At 56.4% G+C, this 19755-nt stretch overlaps 3 protein-coding genes across 9 annotated transcripts; all 3 read right to left on the reverse strand.

Annotated features, from left to right (window-relative positions):
• Positions 1–1621: 1621 nt before the first annotated feature.
• Positions 1622–3095, reverse strand: AURKAIP1 (aurora kinase A interacting protein 1). 5 transcript variants are annotated; one of them, XM_060079232.1, is made up of 4 exons: positions 2905–3095; positions 2608–2697; positions 1888–2333; positions 1622–1825 (listed from the first exon to the last, which is right to left on the reverse strand). In XM_060079232.1, the coding sequence occupies exons 2-4, from the start codon at positions 2657–2659 to the stop codon at positions 1691–1693; spliced, it is 633 nt and encodes a 210-aa protein (XP_059935215.1). In that variant the 5' UTR covers positions 2660–2697; positions 2905–3095; the 3' UTR covers positions 1622–1690. The 5 variants fall into 5 exon arrangements, with proteins under 5 accessions (XP_059935215.1, XP_059935209.1, XP_059935223.1 ...); XM_060079226.1 differs by having other exon boundaries at positions 2891–3095; XM_060079240.1 differs by having other exon boundaries at positions 1622–1792; positions 2891–3090.
• A 1891-nt stretch (positions 3096–4986) lies between these two features.
• Positions 4987–13271, reverse strand: CCNL2 (cyclin L2). Of its 3 annotated transcripts, none has more exons than XM_060088783.1 (11): positions 12941–13271; positions 12480–12554; positions 11863–11972; positions 10956–11076; positions 9946–10010; positions 7398–7497; positions 7106–7210; positions 6882–7023; positions 6320–6431; positions 6142–6234; positions 4987–5995 (listed from the first exon to the last, which is right to left on the reverse strand). In XM_060088783.1, exons 1-11 carry the CDS (start codon positions 13226–13228, stop codon positions 5641–5643), a joined length of 1566 nt encoding a protein of 521 aa, XP_059944766.1. In that variant the 5' UTR covers positions 13229–13271; the 3' UTR covers positions 4987–5640. The 3 variants fall into 3 exon arrangements, with proteins under 3 accessions (XP_059944766.1, XP_059944765.1, XP_059944767.1); XM_060088782.1 differs by having other exon boundaries at positions 4987–6010; XM_060088784.1 differs by lacking the exons at positions 4987–5995; positions 6142–6234; positions 6320–6431; ... (1 more) ...; positions 7106–7210; positions 7398–7497 and adding an exon at positions 7498–9374.
• Positions 13272–16257: 2986 nt separating this feature from the next.
• MRPL20 (mitochondrial ribosomal protein L20) lies at positions 16258–18880 on the reverse strand. Its single transcript, XM_060088800.1, has 4 exons — positions 18719–18880; positions 18523–18633; positions 17787–17864; positions 16258–16688 (listed from the first exon to the last, which is right to left on the reverse strand). The coding sequence occupies exons 1-4, from the start codon at positions 18803–18805 to the stop codon at positions 16515–16517; spliced, it is 450 nt and encodes a 149-aa protein (XP_059944783.1). The 5' UTR covers positions 18806–18880; the 3' UTR covers positions 16258–16514.
• Positions 18881–19755: the final 875 nt, after the last annotated feature.

Below are 19755 nucleotides of genomic sequence, written 5' to 3' on the forward strand. Positions count from 1 at the left end.
CCTGGTGGAGCTGGGGCCAGACTTGGCACCAAGAGAGCGTGGTCCATTCCACCCGAGGGAGGCTCCACTGCTGAGGCCCAGACCCTGGCCCTAGGACCCCTGCCCCACCCACAGTTGAGAAAACTGAGACCCAGGAAGGATGCCCGTGTCCTGGTCCTCAGCCGGGACCCCAAGGGCTGCCGGGAACCTAATCACTGCCTCCTAGTGGCCACCCATAGAAGCAATTCTGTGCCCTCAAGGGCCTCTGGTCTCCTCCAGCTCAGGGTCAGCTTCACCCTTCTCACGTCCACTCTACACAGCTACTCTATGAGCCCATCTCCCCTGATGGACAGGGACTGAGACAAGCCCCATGTAAAAGCCTGCTTACCCGGCTGGCAGGCACGCACAGGACAGGGGCCCACCTGGCTCACTGAAGCATCGGGGTTGTCTGTTCCCTTCCAGGAGAAATGCTAGGAAGCCCGTATCCAAGCACACCCCCTGTCCCCAGATCTGTTCGACCTGCAGGGAACCCAACCCAGGCCACAGACGCATCTCTGACAAAACACGAGGAGCCCGCACCGCCCTGGTGTGAAGCGGGACGGGGGCATCAGCAACAGAACTGTGCCCCCCGCAGATGCCGCTCCGGGGCTCAGGAAAGACGTACCCACCTTCCCCTCCTTGAACCCAACATCAGGAGTAGGGCAGAAGCTGAGGATGAGAACGAGCCTCACCTGCACTCACGGACTCTGACCAGGCTCCTCCGCCTGCAGTCCAGCCCCCCAAGCCTGGATACAGAGGCCCAGGAGCCCCCCACCATTAGCGATAACACGTTCCCCTCCACGCAGGAGAAACCTGGAATTTCTGAGAACCACTGGCTCACGCTAAGGCTCTAGGCTTCCCCAGCTCCATAAACGGCACCCCTTCCTCAGCCGGCCCAACCCTGACCCTTCCAGAGTGGGCCATCCCTTCCTGGTGAGCCCCTCACAACCCCCCTTCAGGGCCCCAGAAAGTGGCAGAGGCCAAGGAGCCCACAGCAGGCCACGGGTCCCCAGCTGCAGCTGAGCAGGCGACTGCACTTCAGGCCCAGGCAGCAGGGCCTGAAGGACCCCACCCATCATCTCTGAGGTCAGGGCGTCTTTCCTGCCCCCCCTCCCCATCTCCCCAGTGAGGGCCTCTCTGCCCCTTCAACTGTCCGGGTCCAGCTGCACGCATGTTTTTTTTCCAATAAACAGATCTCACAGCACCACACGACGCACAGTTGGTTGAACCTGGCACCACAAAGGAGGAGCGCTGACTATGAGCTCTGCTCGGGTTTTTCGACTGCACAGTCAACTGTGTACCCTAATCACATCACCACCGCCATCGGGGCACTCCCTAACCTCCAAGCTGGTCCCCTTGGCACAGTTCCCATCTGCGTGCTCATTAGGCACAGGGCTGGGACTCTTCTCAGCTGTCCCCACAGCACTGGTTCATGAACAGCCAGGCTGTCACTCCTGCAGCCCTGGCACCAGGACAAGGGCCAGCTCAGGGAAGGGACCTCCAATCTGCCACCCAGGGCCCTTGTGTCTCTTGTAACAGCAGACGCCTCAACCCCAAGACAGCTCACCCCAGGCAGAAGAGGGTCCAGGCCAGCAAGGATGGCTAAGGTCTCCGAACATTTATTACAGTGGGTCATCAGCAGTAACAGGGCTGGGGGAGGGACACACGAGGCTCATTTGCCCTTCAGGTAGATCTTGGGGGTCTGCCAGCCTGCAGGGGCTTCCTTCAGGCCCGCCTTCCGCCAGATGCGCCTCAGGTCTCTCTCGAACCTCATCTGCGAGGGCAGAGGGAGGGACCACCAACAGGTCTGCGGCACAGCCACGCACCTCAACCACCCTGCCCAGCTCTGGACCGAGGGCCCACACTCACCTGCTTCTGTTTCAGGCGTCCCTCCCTGACTTTCCGCCGCAGGAACCGGGTCCTCCTGACCAGCTTGCGGTACTTGTGATGATTCATCTTCCGCCGGCGGATCTTGAGCACGTTTTTGCACTGTATCTGGGGTGCGTCCCAGACCTCCTTACCCCCCTGCTCGACCCCTTCCCCCACCTGGCTGGGCGGACACTCATAGACTTGGGCTGGAGACACAGTCCCTGGGGCCCCAGCGCCCAGTCTGGGCAGGAGGTAGCGAACGGTCAGCCAGCTCTCCAGGGGGCTGATAGACATCTTCCTGGGGACCAGCATCTCCTCAAGCTCCATGTGGACCCGCCTTTCAGGGAGGGAGGCAACCCCACTTGGGCCTACTGGTTGCATGCTGTAACGAGGCCTGCAGGCATGCCTGCCCAACACCCCGCGGACAGGCCAAGGCCCACTGCAACCTGCAGGAGACAAGACGGCACAGTTAGTTACCGCTCGTGGGGCTACACGACCTACGCACGGCCACCGGGCCTGGGGAGCAGAACCTCCCGAAGCCCTGCTGACATTCTCAGGCCCAGACTTCCCCTCTGTGAAATCTGGACGTTTACGAAGTAGTTTGTGGCCGGGCCCCGCCTCCAGCTGGTGAGGCACAGCAGCGGGGGGAACTGAGCTGCTGACCCCACATTCCTAACCCAGGTGCGCCTCCCGCCCATCTGCCCCCACGGGGCCTCTCACCTGCCCGGGGAACAGCCCTGAGCAGCTGGGAAGTCAGGCGCACCATGAACATGGTCTGTGCTTGGCGGCGGCCCCAGGCACTCAGCGGAGCTGGAACACAGGTGCACGCCTAGGTCACTCCGGGGACTCCGGTCTCGCCCTGATTCCCGCAACCCGTCTCCCTCACCACCCTATCCCACCACGAGAACGCTGCTTCGAGCACGGCTCCCTCCCTCAAACCCTCCGCCGCTCCCCAGCTGCGCGACTCTGGGTAGGTACTGACTCTCCCTGAACCTAGTTTTACCCCGAGGCGCCCACCGCGCGGGTGGTGTCGACGCTCGGGTCTTAGGCCCCGAGCCCCAGCCGGCCGCGGTCGCCTCCGCCGTCCCTGGAGCTCGCACGCCGCGGTCTCACGCCGACTCTTCCCAGGCGAAACCAGGAGACTCAGCTGACCATTCCGCCGCCGCGCTAAGGCACTTCCGGTCCGTACCTAAACTGGCCCCCAGCCCGCGTGCGGCCGCCCGCTGGTTCCTACGGCCAGCGCCCCCTAGCGCCCCACGGCGCCCCGCTCCGCGTCGGTGCAGGTCCCACCCGGCCCAGAAAGCGACGGTTTCCGGCCGGAGGAGCCGACCCCCCGCGCCCCGCCCCAGCTCCCCCCACGGCTCGCCGGCTCCGCCTGTCCCTTGCGGAGGCTAGAAAACTACATTTCCCACAACCCCGGGAGGGCCCCTCAGCGCCTGCGTGGCCCAAACTCCCGTCGCCCCCCCGACTGGTCAGGGGCCCGTGGTCCCGGGAGGTCGGAAGTGGCATTTCGGGACTGCGGAAGGGACGTTGTCCCGTCGACGGAAATAGGGTTTGCGGGGGCGACGGAAGTGGCCCGAGATACTGCGGCTGCTGGGGCCGGAGGGGAAGAACCGGAGCTGCCGGGCCTGCGGGGCGTGGCCTCCACCCCCGAGCCCTCCTCCCGAGGATGGGAGGGAAGGTGGCAGACAGGTGACGGCGGCTCGGCCCGGGCTCCCGCAGCCCTGACGGCAGGAGTGCCGTGCCGGGCGTTGGGGGCAGAGCCGGGGCGCTGTCAGGAAGGACTCGGGGGTCTTGGACCCGCCGCCCCATCCCTTTGGCTTTCAGCCTCCTCTCTCTGCCAGTCTGGATAAGTGGAGGAGGCCCCGCGTCTAACGCGGGATGGATAGTACGACGCTTTTTGCATAGGTGGAGTGTTTTTTCCTTCCTCAAAGCAAACAAGCTCCCATCCTGTGCCCATGGGAAGTTTTTGTCAGAAAAACAAAAGCAGCCTCCGTGGAGCGTGGTGTTTGGCTAAGACCCAGTGTTACTCCTCAGGGTAGGGGGCTCCGAGGGCACCACTTCACCCATCTAGTCCAGAAAGGCTCCGCTGTTCTCGCTGAGGTTGGCTAGGATGGCAGGATCTCAAGAATGGACGTGCGGGGGCTCCTGCTGGCACTGGGATGTGGGGAGTCTCATTGGCTCTACTGGGAGGCTTGCCCTGTAGGAGGGTCTTCCAGTGAGTCTTAGGCAGGAAATGGCCAGGCCTGGACACCCCCAGGCCCCAACCTGGCTAAGCAGGGAGTGGACGATAGGCCAGTAGGAATGCAGGAACCGTAGGCTCCCGGTCCAGCTCCGTAACTGAGTCACCAGAGGACAGCCTCCCGCCCAAGGGACTGCTTCCGGTTCCCAGGTCGGAAGGTCTCTGAACACGTCCTGGAGCCCACCCCTCCCTCCAGCTGCACGGCCTCCCCCGGCTTTCGTGGTCTGATCAAAAGGGTGAACCACCTGCACCCTGGGCGATGACCCTGCCGCTTTCACACCTTCTGGGCTGTACTGACTTCAAGCACCTTTCTCCAGGCCCACTGGCTCCAGGAAGGCCACGCCTCCCACCCGCACAGAAGTGCTGATCTGGGGAGAGCCAACAAAGCGGGTAGGACAGGCCCAACAGCCCTCGATCCGCACAGAGCACACGCAGCACCCAGAGACAGGCCCGACGCCCATCCTGCTCACCTTCACCACCGACCTGTCTACTCGCCCGCCACCCACTCTGACGGAGGACCCCTCCGGGGTGATGCTCCTCTGGGGTCCTTGCTCCTGGCTGCCGCCAGCCTGACAAAACCGGCAGCGCATTACAAACCAATGTCCCTCAGGCACGAGGGGACTCCAGGCCATTGTGTCCTTCTCAAACCCTCCCTCTACCCCACCAGCAGCAGACAGCTCAGACTCCTCACAAACCCTCACAAAGAGCAGGTGCACAAAACTCAATACAAAACCCAACGCTTTCATGAGACGAGAGACGGCAGCGCAGACGTACCACTAGAACCGGTACTGCCGGCTGTGCTCGGGAGCAAGCAAGCACGTTGACAAACCACAAACCCTTTAACGTTCCAAATATCCTGAGTAGAGAATTGTGTTTATTTAACCACATAAAATGCATATATAGGAAACTTCTCTATTTAGGAGCTGGTGGCCTGCACTCAGCATTGCACAGATAAAAATATACGACTTTCAACACAGATCTAAATACCTTCACATTTTAAAAATCAGAATTCTCTACACAATTTTTAAGCTGACGGAATTCAAGTTCTGAGTTTGCGTATATAGCTTTAACTTGTATTAAACATGTTTATTTACAACGTGGACAGAGGGAGGGGCTGTTAAGGCCATTTTCTCATAGTGAAACATTGCAAAATACGTACATAAGTACAACCTAATATAGGCAAAGGTTCGAAAAGTCATTTTCTTGGTTTACTGAAATTGAGTATCGGTACGGAAGTGAAGAGACAGCCTGTCGTAGCACCAAGCCACGCCACCGGGACGTGCGCACCCCGCCTTTGCAACCAGCAGGGCTGCTGCTGAGGCGGGGCGGGGGGGGCGGTGAGCTGGGCCCGGGCCACACTAAAGGGCAGCTTGCTGGCCTCTCCATTCCATCTCCGAATTCATCACACAGTCCCGAGTCAACAACCATTTCCAGAAAGAGTCACGCTGTAGGGCCAGTGGCTGAGGTGGGCATGCCGAGGGCCGAAGGGCAGACCTTCAGGGACCCTGCCCTCACCTCCGGTGCCTGCTGTGCCTGGGGTGGTCCCGCTCGTAGCGATGGCCCGCTCGCTCGTAAGACCGAGAACGCTCCCGTCGCTGGTCTCTACAGTAATGACTTTTCTTCTTGTATTTTCCAGAATTATCTGCCCGTTCCCGTGAGCGGCTCCGAGAGCGGGAGGAGCTCCGGCTCCGAGACTTGTGTGGCTTCTGGGCGGAGTACTTGCAGTCCTTGGACCTCCGGTAGCTCCTTACCTTGGAGCCTTTGTAGGGAGCGCCCCGATGGGCCTGTCTGGGTGGGGAGTCACTCCGGCTCCGTGAGCGGCTCTGTGACTTGGACCCGCCAGACGTAGAGCCGCTGTCGCTTTTCCTGTGAAGGAGACCACTGGACGGGTGACCGCCCACCCCGACCACCTCTGGGTCAGGAGCAACTGTCCTGAGGAGAAGCCACACCACCTCCCAGGGAAGACACCCACCCTGCCAGGTGCAGCCCCAAGCGTCCCGAGCGGCACACACCTTCTCTTAGGAGAAGCGGATGGCGACGGGGACCTGGAGTAACTCTGCTCGTGACTCCCACTCCGACTTCGAGCCCCTCGCACCCTCGGCAAGCTGAGAACAGGGCGGAGAGCAGAGTTTCAGACCCCACGTCTCTGCAGCCAACCCCAGCGGCCCATCAGGGCATGCGGACACTCACCCGTTCACCGGGCTGTCGGCCTTGGCTCTCTTCACGCCCTCCACTTTCCTCCTGGCGTTCTTCACAGAGAGTGGGGAAGGCTTGTCTCCTTGTCCTTCCTTGGGGGATTCCGCTAGAATCAAGTATGAGAAGTTACAACCTGACAGCTGTTCTGCTGAGAAACGGGTCAGCCAAGCAAGGTGGGGCCTCTCCCGCAGGACTGCTGCTGCCGACCGTGACTCCCTGCTCCCCGCCGGGCTCGGAACCACCAGACCCAGGAAGGTCACCCGTCCCGCTTGCCTTGCCTCCGGGACCAGGGAAAGGCGTCACACTTAACTCTAGGGTATGACAACATTATCTACTGCTCCAGATTTATGAGTTTTTCATCAAAGACAAACTATTTGGCTAGACTGGATAAACAGCCATTTCAGGAGCCTGTCCATACCCCTTCCTAATGAAACCAGAGAAAGACTTTCTAGGAGACCCCGGAGTGCTCACACTAGCTGCAGACGTGATTCTAAGAGAAATCTGGAGGAGAGGGCCACCACCCCTGAGAGGAGCACGCGCGCACCCTGACGCTCACCCGGCTTGGGGGCAGGTGAGAACCGCGACGCGCTGTCCAGCACCTGGGTGCCGCCGGGCAACAGGCCCTTGGCTTGTGCCTTTGCCTCGTCGAGGGCGTACCTGCGCTTCTCCACTTCACCTTCCAGGTGGGTCAGGTCAACCTAGAAAAGCCAGAGTGCAGGATTCAGACCAGATGCTTCCAGTCAAACACAGAGGTACACGTGACATGAAAAGACACAGAACCTTTTTCCGAGTATATAGCTGCAGAATTTTTAAGCAGATTTCTTGAATTTCTTCTTCAGTTGCTCCAAACAAAAGAAACCAATGGGGACGATTGGGCAAAGGGATCTGTAAACACAAGAGTAATCACCGTTATACTTTTCTTCATTGCCGACAAGATTCTCAGGGCAATAAAAACAAGCCTGCTGGTCACCAGCAAGTAGGCTTTTTACTGGCTCCAATGAGCATAATTTGAAGCACAGTACATAGAAGTTCACTGGGGTCGGTGAATCCCCCGGGGCGGCCCAGCACTGACCTCCAGTGTCCGGGCAGCAAGATAGATGCAGGCACAGGCGATGCTCTCGGGCTGGAACCGCACAAAAACGTCCGTGCGAAGGCTGTCATTCATGTAGTTCCTGAAAAGCAAATGCAGGAAGAACTGCAACACCTGCGGCAATGCGCGCAACACCTGTCTGCACTGTCTAAGTCAAGTCACTGCTCTGCTAAGAGGTCTACTGCCAGGACTTAGAGCTAGACAGTCCTGTGAATCTCACAAGTTCATGGAGAAATGTTCTAGCTGCTTCTTCTGAATACACGACAGGAAGACAGGGAAATAACTGACAAAAATTTTTAAAGCTGGCTGAATGTCAGACAATACGTGTTGCTATGAAAGAGAACCGACTTTAACTTTACTTTTCCCTCTCAACCTCTGGCCTGCGGCTCTCATGCAAAACACAGGCCTCAGAAAGATGTCTACTGTGGCAGTTCAACGTATCTGATTAAGGAAACCTAAATGCTCAAGATCCATAGTGCAGAGAAACATGCAAACTCAAAGGAATGGGCTCAGCACAAAGCCTGCGAGGGCCTTTCTGAGACAAGTCGTCCTCTTGCGCTCCTTTTCCGGGGAGAGGTGCTCACGGCGTGGCTTCTTCCACACGGGGAGTCCACTTGAAAAGGGGGGAAAACGCCCTTGGGTGTATGGGAACGTCATGAAGAGGGCTCAATGCCCCAAGGGAAATCCTCTTCTCAGGCTTATCAAAGAACCGTTTCCAAACTGTCCCATTTCAACAAGGAGTCTTAAAATGAACATTCATAAAATCAGATAAAAGCAACAAAATACTACAAGTTTCATCACAATCAGGACATTTTAAAAACTTTATCACATTTTAAAAGATATAAAAATACAAAACATTTGCATTTTTAAAAAAGTTAAAGAGTTTTGACATTGACTACATTTTCAACATTTTCACTTAGATATATTTCTCTAAGATTTAACAGACCAAAAATCAGATCTCTCCTTAACTTTATCAACATTGGAAAAACAAAAGATTAACTTCACAAGAAAACAGTTGCACAGGTCACGTATTTAGTGCTTGTAACATCCCCCAATGGTACCAGGCTCCATCCAGAGGGGAGGCAAGTTGTGCAGGGGTCTGACTGATGCACCCCCCACCCTGGTTATCTCTGCCCGAAATCCTGGAGAAGGTGACCTACAAACCCACGGAGAAATTCCTCAGTGATAAATTCTACATCTGCCCACTAGCAGGACCTGGCTCTGAAGCTCTCACTCCAGGCACCCAGAGGGGACCAAGGAAAAGCCTGTGTGATGGAGCCAAGGCCACATGTCCCGAGAGTTGCAAGTCAACAGTTCAAACATTTGATAAACATAACCGTCAGTAACTTTTTTGGTTCTAATAAGAACACCTTTAGTACTCAGACAGTGGTAATATTATTAAACCGTTAACTCTTAGGTCCTAAAAAAAAAAACAAATGAAGTCCTCAAAACATATATTTACACTTAATTGCTATTTTTGAAATAAGTTACAATATAAAAAGTGTCCATGGAATGATTTAAAGATGCACACCTTTTACTAGACTGTGTCAACACTTAGTGCTGAAAAAGCAACTCTAGGACTTTCAGAAATAAACACACCATCCCACACTCGTCTGAACTCCCACCAGCCAGTTTTCACAGCTTCCCCCTTTTTTTAAGAGAAAGGTACTGCATCTTTATTGCACAGGTAGAGCAGTTTCAAATGGACAAAATTCATGTCAAGACAGTTATCAACTCTCATCAATACAATTACCAAGCACGACAGAGGATTAACAGAAGCGCAATCGTCAGAGAACCACAGCAGCAGTGGGCCACTAGACTATCGTGCGCATACCACCATCTAGAGCCAGCCTTCGGCGGAGCGCCTGCACTGGATTGGCTGAGGACGGCCGCTGTCCCTGCACCGAAGCGCTTGGACAGGAGAGGAGGAGTCTTAGTCACTTACCCTCAGAGGCTACCCTTTGATTGAAAGAGTACAGAAAAGAAAAGTCAAAATAGGTTCTCCATTAGACACAGCACAGCACCAGACAATTCAGGCAGCAAAAATATGACCCTTACACACTTCACTGTGGGAAAGCACCCAGCTCTGAACCATTACTTCAGGCTTCACTTCTAGCAAATGCATGGTTAAAATCAGTCCCCAGATTGTAGGAAGGCTTTACACCCCCTCTTCCTCCCATAAGATTCCCTTGACCGAGGCAGTCAGAAGCAAGTCCACGCTACCGTGAACCTCTAAGTCCACACTGGCAGCTGTGGGAAAGACCCCGACGTGCCAAGCCCACAGCCCCCAAAGGGCAGCCCAGTGACTGCTCTCCGCCAGGGGCGTGGCGGGTGCGGGCCACCTTACCGTTCCACCAGGGCCTGATATGTGGGGAGTCTGGCTGGAATTTACATGGCAGGAACTGGGCACTCAGACAACTCCAGCCCACAACCAAGTCATGGGACCGACTACCCACTGCCCAAGTGCCTCAAATCAACATACTCCTGCACTGCCCTGGCTGGTCTCATAAAACAAGGAAGGCCAACTCACCATGAGGTCTGGACCAGGTGTCGGTTACGCTCACACTCTAACACCTGAAGGTACATAACGATTATCTGGAAGATACGGGTCAGGCAGTTATTATGAAGCACCTTGCGAACCCCGAATTCAGATCTCGAGGGCATCCATGCAGCAAACAAGAGTCTCGTGCTAGGTCCCAGGGGTGGCTCCTGGTCACACACCCCGTGCACAGCTCAGCTGGAAGGGAGTTTTTGCTGATGCGCCTGCTCCCTGTTTTTGCAGACAGGTGCCACGAAAGCGCGTGAGGACCTAGCTGCACCCAAGTCTGTCTCGGCCGGTACAGGGCCGACGCTCTTTCTCGTCTTCGACACACTTTCCACCAGTGAGATTAGCCTGCCCTGAACATTTCTGTACCCCAGTCACCAACTTATACAAAACATGGTGTGAAAATACTTTCAGCAAGTGAAGAAAAAGCTCTTAAATCTACGGTGAGTAATCTACCGAGATTTTGAACTAATGCCAGAAAATCAAACAAGAGAAGATATGAGGAAACCCCGAGTAAAAAAAGGATGGAAACAGAGATGAAAATAGCACTCTTCACGTTTGAGCGTAACATAGAAGATATACATGGTATTGTATGCTCAACTGATACACTATGCAAAATAGCTTTCGTTCATCTCCAAATAAAGGGTTCAGAATTCTTCCAATTCCCCCATAAAAGAAAATAGTTATTACTAAAGCAGCTTCAGAAAAAGAGCTGTTGAGAAAGAAAAAGTAAACTGACAGATTTCATTTTTACAAGTTCATCACCATTTTTGAAAGCTCAAACTTAAAAGATGCAATTTCCAAAACTTTAAAAAACATAGTACTAAAATAAACATGATGCAAGAAGGCTAATAAGAAAACAGTTATTTTCCAATTATAGATAAAAACTGGAAAACCAAATCAGGGACACATTTAATCCTTCTCAGTTTCCAATCTAGGTGAGAATGAAGCAATGACGCTGGTGGGCTCGCGTGGCAGCGGGGCCTCACACCCACCTTGTGCGGGTGCTTCACGTGGACGCAGAAACCCAGCTCCTTGAGAACTCGCCTTTCCGCCTTTATAATTTGATTCTTTAAGTTAACATAATCTTGATCCAACAGTAGAGGCACAGGTTTTCTACAAATACAAAGCACATGATCTGCATAAGGCTCAATAAGGCTCAAATAAAACAAAGCCTATCAAATCCCACGGTTACTCCCAAACAGCGATAATCCAAACACGATACAGAGTCAGGAAGTTTGCTTCCTGTAACTAACAAAAGCACAGTTTTCCTCAAACCCTAGTGCTGACCTACTCACCCCGCCTCAATGACCCTCTCCCTGTTTTCTTTACAGATGATAAACGCCGACTGAACAGAGTGGAGGGTCTCATGATCTCATGGCCCAAGGACTACATGTCGTCCATCCACCTCAAGATACAAGCAGATGTATTGAGGATGAAGGGAAAACCAAAACACCAACAGAAGCATATGGCATTTAAACAGCCAAGGCTGCATTTTACAAAGGCCCTCCATAAGCTGGAGCATTGGAAAGCCTGGACCAAGGATGCTTCTAAATATCCTGCAACGCACAGGACAGTCCCCACAGCAAAGAACCATCTAGCCCAATATGTAAACACTGCTGGGGTTGACAACCCAGTTCTAGAGCATTTAGGCTGACGTGGGCAAACCATGAAACCAAGGCCAGCCAAACTACAGCCACAGCACCCGTCCTCCTGACTGTGGTTCCTTCACTGATTAAACAGCATCTGTTGGGTACGCCCCCCCCCAACACAGGCACCAGGCCTCCTCCTGGGCAAAGGTTTAAAACCTCACCCCGTAAACCTTGTTTCAGAAATGTTAATGTAACTGAATAACCGTGAAAACAGAGACGGATACCTACGGCAGGTCTGATAAAGACTCACTTTTTCTCTCTCAGGTGTCGAAGGCGATGAAACACGTTGATGACGTCCCGTATCCGTCTTGGAGCCTCTTCTATCTTGGAAGCCAGGTGAACACAGGCCATTGACACGTGCTGAAACATAAGCGATGCAACACAGAGATGTTTGTTCCAAGGACGACAGTCTCCAACAGCTGAAGAACGGCGGTTAAGAGCAGAGGGGGTGGGCTTCCCTGGTGGCACAGTGGTTGAGAGTCCGCCTGCCGATGCAGGGGACATGGGTTCGTGCCCCGGTCTGGGAAGATCCCACATGCCGCAGAGCGGCTAGGCCCGTGAGCCATGGCTGCTGGGCCTGTGCGTCCAGAGCCTGTGCTCCGCAACGGGAGAGGCCACAGCAGTGAGAAGCCCACGTAATGCAAAAAAAACCAAACAAACAAACAAACAAAAAGAGCAGAGGGGGTGCACCCTGAGAAACAGGCCACTTGGAAAGAACCCCTCTGCAGTACAGGGGGCTTCCCAACCCCCCAAGTACAGCGCTGCAATTAGAACACAAGTACTCGTTCCTCTGAGCAACGGGGAACGCAACACCAGGTTTCCTGTCAACACGTTTCTGGGGGAAAGAAAGACGGGAGGAAGCCTCACCTCCATGGAATGCTTCACAAAGGACTTCGTGTAGAAGAACCGCTGGAACAACACCTGCCCGGTAGCCATGGCAACCTGCACAAGAGAAAGGTTCCATCCTTTCCAAAACCCAATTCAAAGGTCTCAAAGTTAAATTATTAGGTTTCACGAGACTCCTAATAAAACTAAAATGTTTCCGCGTCCACAAAGGCTCTTCGCGTCCCGCTGCCTCGCCTCCCTCATCACCGCCGGTGGGCGGCAGGGGGGACTCTCTGGGCCTGGGTCGGCCGGTGAGCCCGGGGCTAGGTGGGAATAAGGAGCGGGGTCGGGGTCCGAAGAGGGGATCGGCGCTGCGCCCGGGTGCCGGGCGGGGACACGGAGCGGGCTCCGGATAAGCCCCCCCCGCCAACAAAGGGGCCGGCAGCCTTCCCGGCGCCAGCGCGGCGGTTACCTCGGCCCGAGGCTCGCGGCCGCTCCCTCACCTGCGGCAGGCGGAGCAGGATGCCGGCCGCCTGGATGAGCTCGCAGCCCACCACGCGGAGGTCGGTCTCCGTATCAGTGTCGAGGCCACTCGACATAGACGGCGTGAAGCGGAGCTTGTCGTCCGGCAGGAGGCAGTTCTCCAGAGTGATGAGCACCCCGGAGTACAGCCGGTCCCCGATTAGCACCCCCTGCGACCCGGGGGCTGTGCCCCCGGAGCCCGGCGTCCCGGCCGCTGCCGCGGGGGCCGCCGACCCCGGAGCCCCGGCCCCGGCCGTCGCTGTCGCCATTTTGTGCCGCCGACTCCCTCTTGGGCTCCTTCCCGACTGGGCGGCTCCCCGCAACGCACTACGGCCACGACCGCCCCGCCCCGTCCCGCCCCGCCGCGTGCCACTGGTTCGACCGGCGGGCCACGCGGCGCCCCCTTGCTGCGATTGGCTTGGCCACCTGTCCGTCAGCGGCGCGCAGACGCCGGAACCCGGCGCGAGCGGGAGCGGGCTCGTTACCCAGGAGGCCCTGCGGCGCCGGGCTAGACCGCGGTCTCGGCCACGACCCGGAAGCACTAGTCACAGGAGCCAGCCTCGGGCACGTTTTATGGGCTAGCCGTCCCGGTCCGGCCGTGCAGTCCGTGCAAAAATCCGGCAGCTTTCTAGGTTCCCACCGCAGCCCCAGGCTCCTTAGTGGTCCGGCGGGTGCTGAGGGGGGCTCAGGGGGCCCGGGGGCGACCCCGGGTGGGCAGGGCCAGGCGGCACGCCCCCCTGCCCCGAGGGCCCGCGCGGCGGGGCCGGGGGGCGGCTCTCCTTCCGCCTGGATTGCGTCCTTCGGGCCAGTGGTCCAGGACTTGAATGGAGCTGTCGGAGGTTTCCGAGGCCCCCGACCTGAAAGGATGGACGCCCGCGATAGTAAGTTGTCCCCCATCCCACACACAGCAGCAACGAGTTGCCGTTTCCCTGAATTAATTTGTGGCCGCCGGCGCGGTCAGTTACCCTCTAGCCTTTACTGAGTCCAGGTTTTGGGGTACAGGTATTAACGCCAGATTTCCAAAGTTCTCGCCTTCAGAGCTGAGTCCAGAGAGGATAGAGAGGGTAGCTGTAAACGTTTAATTCGATGTTTCTGCAAAGCCACAGCAGCTACAAAGTTGCAAGAGGCATGAGTTCCCCCAGGTTTGGGAGGAAAGGAGCCAGGTTGGGATGCCCCGGGGACCATGGGAAGGGGCTTGGACTTTATGCTGCCAACAGCAGGGAGCCATCCAGGGGTTTGACCCTCCATTTCCTCATCTGTTGTGCCAGGCGCTCTCGGGATTAGTGACCGCCAGCTTTTGGTGGTTTTTACGTCACCTGACAGCAGTGCTGCTCTCGCCTCAGCTGCGACAGCATCCGAGTTATCTAGTTATCCGCTGCTGAACAGTTATCCCAAACTTTCACCAGGACCAGTGAAAGAACCTGTGTGAGGATGACGGGAAAGCAAGACTGGGTGAGGGGGAGCTTGGGGTGGGGGGCAGGTTGGAGAGGAGACTGCAGGGTAGGAGGCTCGGTGGGGGCAGGCTCAAACCCTTGGGAGCTGCCAGTGATTGCACCCAACTCAAACCTGCCCAAACCCAGTGGTTGCCATTGACTTTCACTCCTGCTGAGACTTGATCCTGCAGCTCAGACCTGTGCGAACTAAGTGCCAGTGTCCTGTCTTCACCTACGTGGGCAACATGGCTACGGTGCCCCACCTCCCCTACCCCTGCTGGCAGCTCAGGGAGGTTTCCTCTCTGCGGGCCACAGCAGCACACTCCAGGAAAGGAAACCCCAGGAAACAACTTGTTTCTCGTGGGCCCTGCCTGGGCTGCCGGTCCATCCCCTAACAGTGATTGGCCAGAGTAGAGGGAAAAGCTGATGGCTCTAGACAGTCAGGGCCAGACTCTGGAGCTGGGGACACGGCCACAGCACAAAGGGAAACCTGGTTCTGCGGCCAGGGCAGGGGTGCCAGGAACAGCCCACAGTTGTCTGCCACGTCCCCACCTGCCTTTATCAAGATGAACGAAGAGAAGACAGCTCCTTCACAGCAATGCATCTTGCACAGAACTTGGTCCGTCACGCCAGAGAGCCCTTTGTATCCTCCACCCTGTTGTTGTCAATAAGAGCCATTTTCTGACAAGGTGCGTAGTCAGGCAGTGCACTCAGCATGGCAGAACAGGACTCAGGCACCTGCCTCCAAGTGCTTGGTCCAGTGGCCATGTGTGGACACAGCGACAAGGGCCAGGAGGAGGAGCCTCTTAAGAAGCCAGAGCAGTAATTGCAGCTGGAAGAGCTGTTCACCCGCACGAGGATGGAGGAGAGTGGGCAGAGTGAAAAGATTTGACGGGTTTTGTACTGAGCTGGAGGTGGGTGTCGTCTGAGGGGGGTGACTTCCAGGGCAGGGCTGGCAAAGGGTGGGGGACGGCATCGCCACAGGGCCCAGCATGGGGGTTCGGAGTGCGGTCAGGCGGGCATTGCCAGGTAAACGCGGGGGTCATCAGCAAGCAGACAGCGCCTGCTCTCGTGGGCCTGAAGAGCTCTCCTAGAGCAGAGCGTGTGCGGGAAGGGAAGGAGGGCCGAGTCCTGGCGGGAAGGGGTCGCATGGTTCTCCGGGGCAAGGGCTGACCGTGTCCCCTGGACTTGGGGACCAGGAGACGGCTTTGGTGAGAGCTGTCGAGGCGGCAGAGCTGCTCACAGACCCAGTGACGGGAGGCCAGAGCTGGAGGGGGCTCAGAATGCAGACGAGGCTCCCGGAGAAGGCCAAGGGGAGGCCCTGTTCCTGAGCAGGAGGGGCACACAAATTCCATTCCAGCCCAAGAGGAGGGTGGACACCTCTGTGTGGGAGTGGTCAGAGCGGGAGGACAGGGCTGTAAGGGAAGCGCAGGGCCGATGGACCTGCTGTGAGGCGGCCCCTGTCAGAGATTTCTGGGCTTGACTCCGGAACTAATGAAGTCAGGTATTTGGGGGAGGGGCCGAAACCCTTACATTAAGGCTCCCCAGGTGATTTGATGGTCACCCTGCCTGCCGGGGCTAAGGTGAGCCCAGGACCCGGACAGCCACCCTGCCTGCTGGTCTGGGGAGTGAGGGAAACCAGCTGGTGCTCAGTGGCTGAAGAGCTGAGCCAGGGAGTCCCTGCTGGAAACCAAGGAGGGGGAGGGGGAGGTCCAGCACCAGCAGGGCCTGGTGCCACCCCCAGCCTGCAGGAGGATCTGGGGTTCCTAGGGGAAGCCTTGCCCTAATTACCACCCAGCACACGGGCACTCAGGCAGGGCCGACCCGAGGTGTTTGTGCCAAAGAACGCAACTCATAACGTTGCATTTGCGTTCCACACAAACTTTATTTACACGATCCATGTGAGATTTCTGAACCTGTGCCAAAAGAGGCAAGATAAGGCCTTTTCTCTCAGGCCTGTTACTGAAATGCAAATTAACACAAATGCAAGCCAAACTTACTCACTGTTGACAAATAACTCTTAGTCCCTATTTTAGTATAATCATCACATGGGGGAAAAAAAAAAAAACTTTTCCTAAGATGCTCAGCCTCAAAGGGCAGTCAGTGGGTGTCAGCATCCCCCTCAGAGGTGCTGTGCCACCCTGGAAAAAATGCCTTCGGGCTCCTTCCCATCCCCCAAGGCAGCAGCAAATCCTTCTTGTCGCCTCCTTTTGGCCAAAGCAGCCAAAGATTTAAAAGTCTTTGGTTCGTAGATGGCTAGATCTGCAAGTACTTTCCTGTTGAGCTCCACCTGGCACTGGGAAGAAAATTAGAGCCTGTATCAGCATCAGAAACGCATTTCGGTGAAACACAGGAAGACTTGGAACACGGCTAAGCACCCTGTGATTTGAATCACCTTAGCACACACCACTTGAGCACCAGTGGGGGAGAGGGAGTGGTGAGTCCTGTTCAAGCAGGATGCGGGAGGAGAAGGGGGGTGGGGGGAACCAAAGGCTGTCAGCCAGACTTCTGGCCTGGGGTACCCTTTAAGGCAGCTGGGAAGAGGAAACCACAATTCCCATTTCACAAACGATGAAAAATGAGACACAGAAAAGGTGTGTGAGGCACAAGCAGAGGAATTAAGATCAAACCCAGGCTCCTTGTTCCCACGAGAGCCAAGGTCATCTACGGAGTGAAGCAACAGAAAATGCATGGACAGTGCCAGCGAGTCTGGGGTGCAGAAAGAAGGGGGGATTGTCTCCTGGCATTAAAGGCAGCTGTGCAGGAGGAGTCAGTCCTGTTCTACCACCTGGGACCCCTGTACTGTGGGCAGTCCCCCTCCTTTTGATCCTAGTTCCCCATCAGTAAAACGGAGGTGTCGCACCTACATTTACGCCGAGGATCTTTGTAAAGTGCCAGACACAGGGCCTGGCACAAGGACCCATTCCCCCTAGTTTTTTAAGAAAAAACTTAAATGCACACAAAAGCAGAAGGAATAGCATACTCACCAGAGGCAAGTGACCCATGTTCTGTGGCACGTGCTTGCTCTATCCCCTCCAAGATGTTTCCCTCCTTTTTGACTATGATTCAACTTGATCTGCTATCTCACCAGAATTCAGTGTAAAAACTTTGAAATTAAACTTTAAAGTTAAAGCCAAGTTTTTCTACCTTTTTCTCTTGATGGGGAAACACCAGGGCTTCTGTCTTGGTGCCACAAACTCTATTACCAATCCTGCGACCAGCGGGGCAACGGCAGAGCCAGTGTGCTGAGTCCCCGAACCCACCAGAACCCCACTCCAAGCACGAAAGCAATGCTGGGCAGCTAACACTCCACTGCCCGCGCTGCTGGACCACGGCAACCGGACGGGTTATGAAGACGTTTAACGTCTCGCCAGGACCACATCCTCGACCATACCTTAATCAAGTTGAGGATGAATGCTGGGTACTTCAGGCCGTGTTCCTGGGAAGCAGCTGTAACTCGACTGATCCACAGCTGAAATGAGAAACAATGAGATGCTTAGGAACCAGTTGTATGTTACATCCACACCTCCCAATGAAGCCTGTCACTGGACTAAAAGGTTTTTTATGTAAGAGCAAATACAAAAGTCAGTGTCCTATTCAGGCTGAAGTACAAACAACAGTGAGCAAAAGCTGATGCTCTTTATCCAAATGCCGGCTGTAAAGTGTTAACTCCACACACATCTTTAAGCGCCGAGGGAGGATACAAAGATGAGCAAGAGATTCTGGGGCAGACACAGCTCCGGGCGTAGCCAGGGTCCAGGTGGAAGCTTCAGGGAGGTGAAGGCCTGGAGGGGAGGAGGCAGGGGCCTCGAGAAGGGCTAGGCTGGCGGGGCAGCGGCGTCCGCTCCAGGCGCAGCGAGAGATCTGAGCGCTGCAGTGGAAGCCGGGCTGGGGAAGCTCTGCGTGCATCTGTCCAACAGGTTCCGTGTGAGGCTGCCGCGCCGGACCCGCTGCCACCCTCGCGCCCCCGACACCCGCACACCGCATCGGGCCCAGCCGGTGCCCACGGGGCTGCGCGCGAACCGCGTGCACAGGAGCGGCTCGCCGGGCGTGGTCCATCTGAGGCCACGAGGCCCCGCGGGTTCGAGAGGGCGGGGGCGGCGGGGCGAGGCCGAGCGGGCCGCGCTTACCGTCCGCAGGTTCCTCTTCTTCAGCCTGCGGGCTCGGGTGCACTGCACGAACGCTCGCGTCACAGCCCTGACGGCCAACCGGTAGCACCGATTCTTCCTCCCCCGGAAGTGCTGGTCAAGAAACGGGAGAGGAGGCGGTCGGCGGGGCCCGCGCGCGCCGGGCCAGGCAGGGGCGCGGGGCGCACGGCACACTCACCCGTGCGTGCTTCAGCACCTCCTGGACCCGCCAGTAGCGGTCGGTGATGCGATTCCGCAGCCAGAGCTGCGCCGTGAGGAAGACCATGGCGCCAGGAGCCCGCGCCTCTGCTCACCAAGGTGAGCGTCCCGCCGCCGCCACCCCTCCCCAGCGATTCCGGGTCAGCTCCTCCCTCACCCAGGGGAACTTCCGGGTCTCTGCGCGTGCGCTCTGGGTCCGCGCCGCTATCCCTCTCCTGTGCGCATGCTCGAGCTCAGGGGGCGGTGCCGGGGCTGGGCAGGGCCTAGGCGGTGGAGGAAAGAATCCCGGCCCCCGCGGCAGCCGGAGGGCGGACAGCCGAGGTAGGCGTCCGGCGGAGCGGAGAAGCGCTGCCTCCCACCGAGAGGCCTGGTCCTCTTTACGCCGCGGAGCCGTGCACTTTGTTTTTTAATGAAGTTATTTATTTATTTTGGCTGCACTGGGTCTTTGTTGCGGTGCGTGGGCTTCTCGTTGAGGTGGCTTCTCGTTGTGGAGCACGGGCTGTAGGCACGCGGGCTTCAGTAGCTGTAGCTCGCGGGCTCTAGAGCGCAGGCTCAGTAGTTGTGGCGCACGCGCTTAGTTGCTCCGCAGCATGTGGGATCTTCCCGGACCAGGGCTCGACCCCCTGTCCCCTGCATTGGCAGGCGGATTCTTAACTACTGCGCCACCAGGGAAGCCCTCCATAATGTTTATAAGCACATTATTGAGGTTTTCTTCTGGTCCATTTGAAAAGAAGTTGGAGATCGCGAAATACTTCACTGTGTGTTTCCTAAGAACAGGGACATTCTCTTACAAATCCCAGCACAAGGATCAAAATCAGGAAATTCAACATTAATGCAATACTGCTGTCTAGTCCACAGTCTGCATTCCAGTTCTGTCACATATTCTTACCGCTTTTTTCCCTGTCCAGGATCATGCACTGCGTGGAGTTCTTATGTCTAATTTTCAGTGTTAATCTGGAACAGTCCCTCAGCCTTTCTTTGTCTTTCTTGACCTTGGCATTCTTAAAGAGTACAGGC

Source organism: Mesoplodon densirostris, chromosome 2, assembly GCF_025265405.1.
Source record: "Mesoplodon densirostris isolate mMesDen1 chromosome 2, mMesDen1 primary haplotype, whole genome shotgun sequence".
Classification (NCBI taxonomy): Eukaryota; Metazoa; Chordata; class Mammalia; order Artiodactyla; family Ziphiidae; genus Mesoplodon; species Mesoplodon densirostris.